This window comes from Diceros bicornis, chromosome 31 (assembly GCF_020826845.1).
Source record: "Diceros bicornis minor isolate mBicDic1 chromosome 31, mDicBic1.mat.cur, whole genome shotgun sequence".
Classification (NCBI taxonomy): Eukaryota; Metazoa; Chordata; class Mammalia; order Perissodactyla; family Rhinocerotidae; genus Diceros; species Diceros bicornis.
This window is the reverse complement of record NC_080770.1, coordinates 6,922,409-6,926,134: the sequence shown is the minus strand read 5'-3', so window position 1 is coordinate 6,926,134 and position 3,726 is coordinate 6,922,409. Positions and strand designations below refer to the sequence as shown.

At 53.6% G+C, this 3,726-nt stretch overlaps 1 protein-coding gene across 2 annotated transcripts; it reads right to left on the bottom strand.

Annotated features, from left to right (window-relative positions):
* Positions 1 to 441: 441 nt before the first annotated feature.
* On the bottom strand, positions 442 to 3,352 carry MRPL11 (mitochondrial ribosomal protein L11). 2 transcript variants are annotated; one of them, XM_058526353.1, is made up of 5 exons: positions 3,190 to 3,352; positions 2,730 to 2,825; positions 2,198 to 2,291; positions 1,953 to 2,112; positions 442 to 737 (listed from the first exon to the last, which is right to left on the bottom strand). In XM_058526353.1, exons 1-5 carry the CDS (start codon positions 3,310 to 3,312, stop codon positions 632 to 634), a joined length of 579 nt encoding a protein of 192 aa, XP_058382336.1. In that variant the 5' UTR covers positions 3,313 to 3,352; the 3' UTR covers positions 442 to 631. The 2 variants fall into 2 exon arrangements, with proteins under 2 accessions (XP_058382336.1, XP_058382337.1); XM_058526354.1 differs by having other exon boundaries at positions 671 to 737; positions 1,929 to 2,112.
* Positions 3,353 to 3,726: the final 374 nt, after the last annotated feature.

Sequence of the window (3,726 nt, the reverse complement as noted above, 5' to 3'; positions counted from 1 at the left end):
AGGGGCCTGAAGCAGCCCCTGGATCTGGGGCACTCTGTGCAGTAATCCTGCTTGGGGCTGTGACCTGAATTCCCCACTGGAGTCTGTTTCTATTGAGGTGGCAAGTCCCCAAGAGCTAAGAGATATTTCTGATGGGAGCAAAAGCAACATCTGCTGCTTCTGTACACCCAAGCGCCAGCATCCGTGGCCCCCACCCACCCTGCCCATTCTCTCACCCTTGGAAAGGGGGAAAACACAGGATTTCAAATCGGAAGGCCAGGATCCTACTCTACCTCTGCCAATTCAGAACCTGGGCAAGTCGTTCTGCTTGGCTGAGCCTCAGATCACACACCTGAGAAGCAGCATGAAGACCCCTACTTCCTAGGGCAGCTAATGTCCGTCCATGGTGGCTACCGTCAGTACTGTTCCCTTTCCCTGGGGTCCCAAGGCAGAAGTCAAGAATCGGTGACAAAGGACGTTTATTCAGGCTTGATCCTCTGATACAGCCATACATGTAAAAATATATAATTTAAAGTCAGAAAAACAATAATCAGATTGGTGTGACCTCCCTTCCTCCCCTTTGTCACAGCCTTCCGAACTGGCCCCTTTCCCAGCTGCTGCCTTCAAAATCCTGGAGTGTGGGGGACAGGGGTCACTTCTTGGCAGCTTCTGCCTGGGCTGCCAAATCTGCCTCTTTCTGAGCAGCCAGGAACACGGCTCGCTCCTTCTGGAAAGCTGCCAGCTCTTCTGAACTGAGGCTGCAGGTGCAGAAAAACAGATGGTAAGTGAATGGCTGGTCTCTGGCGGGGAGCTCACAGTGCCCGTGTCACAGTCTCAGAACCCTTTCTCCCCTCCTGGACTTCCCAGCCTCCATACCTTTGCTCATCTGCTTCCTCTGCCAGGAACGCCACCCCACCACCCCCACCACCTCTGCCTTTCATTCCCTTTTTAAAGCCCTACTCGTCCTTTGAGTCCTTAGCTACATCCCAGTCCAGATTAACTGGCCCTTCCTCTGTGTCTCAAAACATTTGTACAATGAAGTCCTCGGGCTATGCGTGTGTGTCTCCCTTAGAGCAGGGATTTACTCACTTCCGCACTCCCAGTAAAAGTAAAGATCTGAGAAAAGTAAAATCCATCTACGCTTTTCTGTGCATGTTCCATGCTTAACCCCACTCCTCTTGGGAAACAAGCAACCGTCAGCTTTGGCATGAGGTGTGACACCAGCAGCAAGAGGCCAATAAAGGGCTGAGTGCTGCCCCTGCTGTTCTCTGAGCTAAATGCTCTCCCGCCCAACATCTCACTTCAAGGAAACAATTCCTGAGCTCACCCAAAGCCCCAGGAGCGGGTCCCCTGTTGGCCTTGGGGTCAAGTCTGAACTTGAGACCCGACTGGTCCCTGTTTGCCTCGCCTCTCGCATACTATTTCCCACTCTGCCTCCAGTACTGTGCACCCAGATCACCTGAACTTCCTTCCTTCGCTCTTTCACCTTCCATGCTCCACAGGGATTATTCTACTTCTTGGAACCCCTGCCCTCAGTCTTTGACCTCCTTTTCCAGGTCTCTACTTAGATGTCACCTCCCCTACAAGCCTTCATTGACACACTGGGAAAAATCAGGGGCCGTATGCTCTGTTCTCAAGACACCTGTAGTTCCTTTTATCAACACTGACCATCCGGCAGTCTACTGCTCCATTTATGGATCTGCCTCCATCCCTGGGCTGTGAGCTTGTGAGGAGTAGGGCCAAGTATGCGCTACCTCCTTCCTAGCTGCATCCGATATCCAGAACAATGTCTAACACATAATGAGTACTTAAATGTATTCCAAATGAATGAATGAGGCCCCCCACCTCCAAGAATCTAAGGTCCTTAGACTCAGAAGCTGACTCTCCCACTATAATGGGCCCTCTCAGCTTTGGGCCAGAGTCAAGAACTTTCCAGGCCCTCCTCTTACACTGCGCCTCCCCAGGACACTCACTCCTTCACCACACGAATGCCCAGGGAACGGGCTGAGCCAATGATGGAGCGGACAACAGAGGACAGGGGCACGTCCTGCAGGGCGAAGGCGTCGTCCTGAGCTTTGACGCGAGCGATCTCATACACGTGCTTCAAGGTCACCAGGCCTGCCACCTCTTTCCCTGGGAGGAAGGAACAAGTAGCCCTTCAGGTATCATGCTTCCTTCCAGAACCCCCAGAATCCCAAGTGCCTACCCTGACACTCACCTGTCTGCCGGGCCCCCTTCTCAATCCCAGCAGCTGCTTTCAGGAAGTAGGAAACAGTAGGTTGTCCAATCTTGATTTGAAACGTCCTGTCAGGCTTAATGGAAAAAGGAAATATGAGACTATCTCTTCCTACTTCCCCCAACCCCTGCCGCCCTAGCCCAGAGAACTTTTAACTTCCTGTCCCCCCTTCCCTAGACTCATCTTCCGATGGTGTCCCTCTAACTGACCACAAAAGCACAGAAAAAATAAATCTGCAGCAAACATCCCTGTCACCTCTCTTCCAGGCCCAACTCTGCTCTGGAAGCCCCAGTGAGATGGCGAGGCGAAGGGAAGAACTGCCCCGCCGCAGGGTGGGCTCAGAAAAGACACAGTCTAGTCTCCACCGTGTAAATGGGGAAAGTGGGGCCTAGTAACAGGAAGAGACTTGCCCCAAGTTAGAAGCAGAGGAGCAATCGCAGGTGACCAGCTCCAGGACCTAGGGAGAAGAGCGGGGCTGAGAAGGAAACTGGGGATCAGAGGCCTGACTCCGCACCTGCACAAAAATCTTGGTAGGCAGAGGAATGCCTTCTTTGATGTCCTTTGTCTTCTCGTTGAACTCCTTGCAGAACTGGTTGATGGAAACGCCTCGCTGTGAGGTAGGCACGGGGTTAGTGTGAGGAGGAAGAGATAGCTTCCTACCACCCACGAGGCTCCGTCTGTTTTCTCCTCCTACTTCACTTCTCTATGTTCCCATTCTCTTTCCCCTACCCAGATTAAACTACCACTTCATATGCCAGATGATCTGTATGCACATCCTTCTTTATCCTCACAACAGCCCGCTGAGGAAGTTGAGGCGCAGAGGCTATGTAACTAACGCAAGGACATAAAGCGTGTGAGAAGCAGAGCCGAGCTTTGAACCGAGGCCTCCCTGGCTCCAGCGCCTGCGCCCTCCACCCGCGTACGAGCTCCCACCCTCCGATGCCTCCCAAGCCAAGTTCCAGCCGCGGCTGCACCTGACCCAGGATGGGGCCTAGTGGGGGCCCGGGCATGGCCTGGCCTGCCCGTACGATGGTCCGGATCACGCCGCCGGCCTCGGGCTTCCTGAGGGCCCGAGTGGCCCGGCTTAGCTTCGACATGATGCTGGGTTCCCGGCCTTAGTTCGCTTCAGGGCAGAAGCAGGGCTATGGCACTGGGCGCCGCCATCTTGGATCAGAGGTCAAGGGTCCTCACGTTAGGTTAGGGCAGGTGAAGCCAACAAATAGCGTTGTTTCAATCCTTCCGCCCTCCAACTAGTAAGACAAGGAGGGTGAGATAAAGAGACGAAAACTTTTAACTTGCCATCTGAAGATAGGGGAAGGACCCGAATGGCTCGGGTCCACACATTCCTCCTGGAGAGCACACAGGCAGTACCTCGAGCAGCTAAACTGGAGAAGGGGGACCTTAACCCCCGCATAGCATTGTGGGTATGGTAGTTTTGACCGCTTATGAAAAATCCCGCAGACTGTTGTGCGCTGGGGCGCTATCTGCTGGACATGGTGATTATCCTTGAG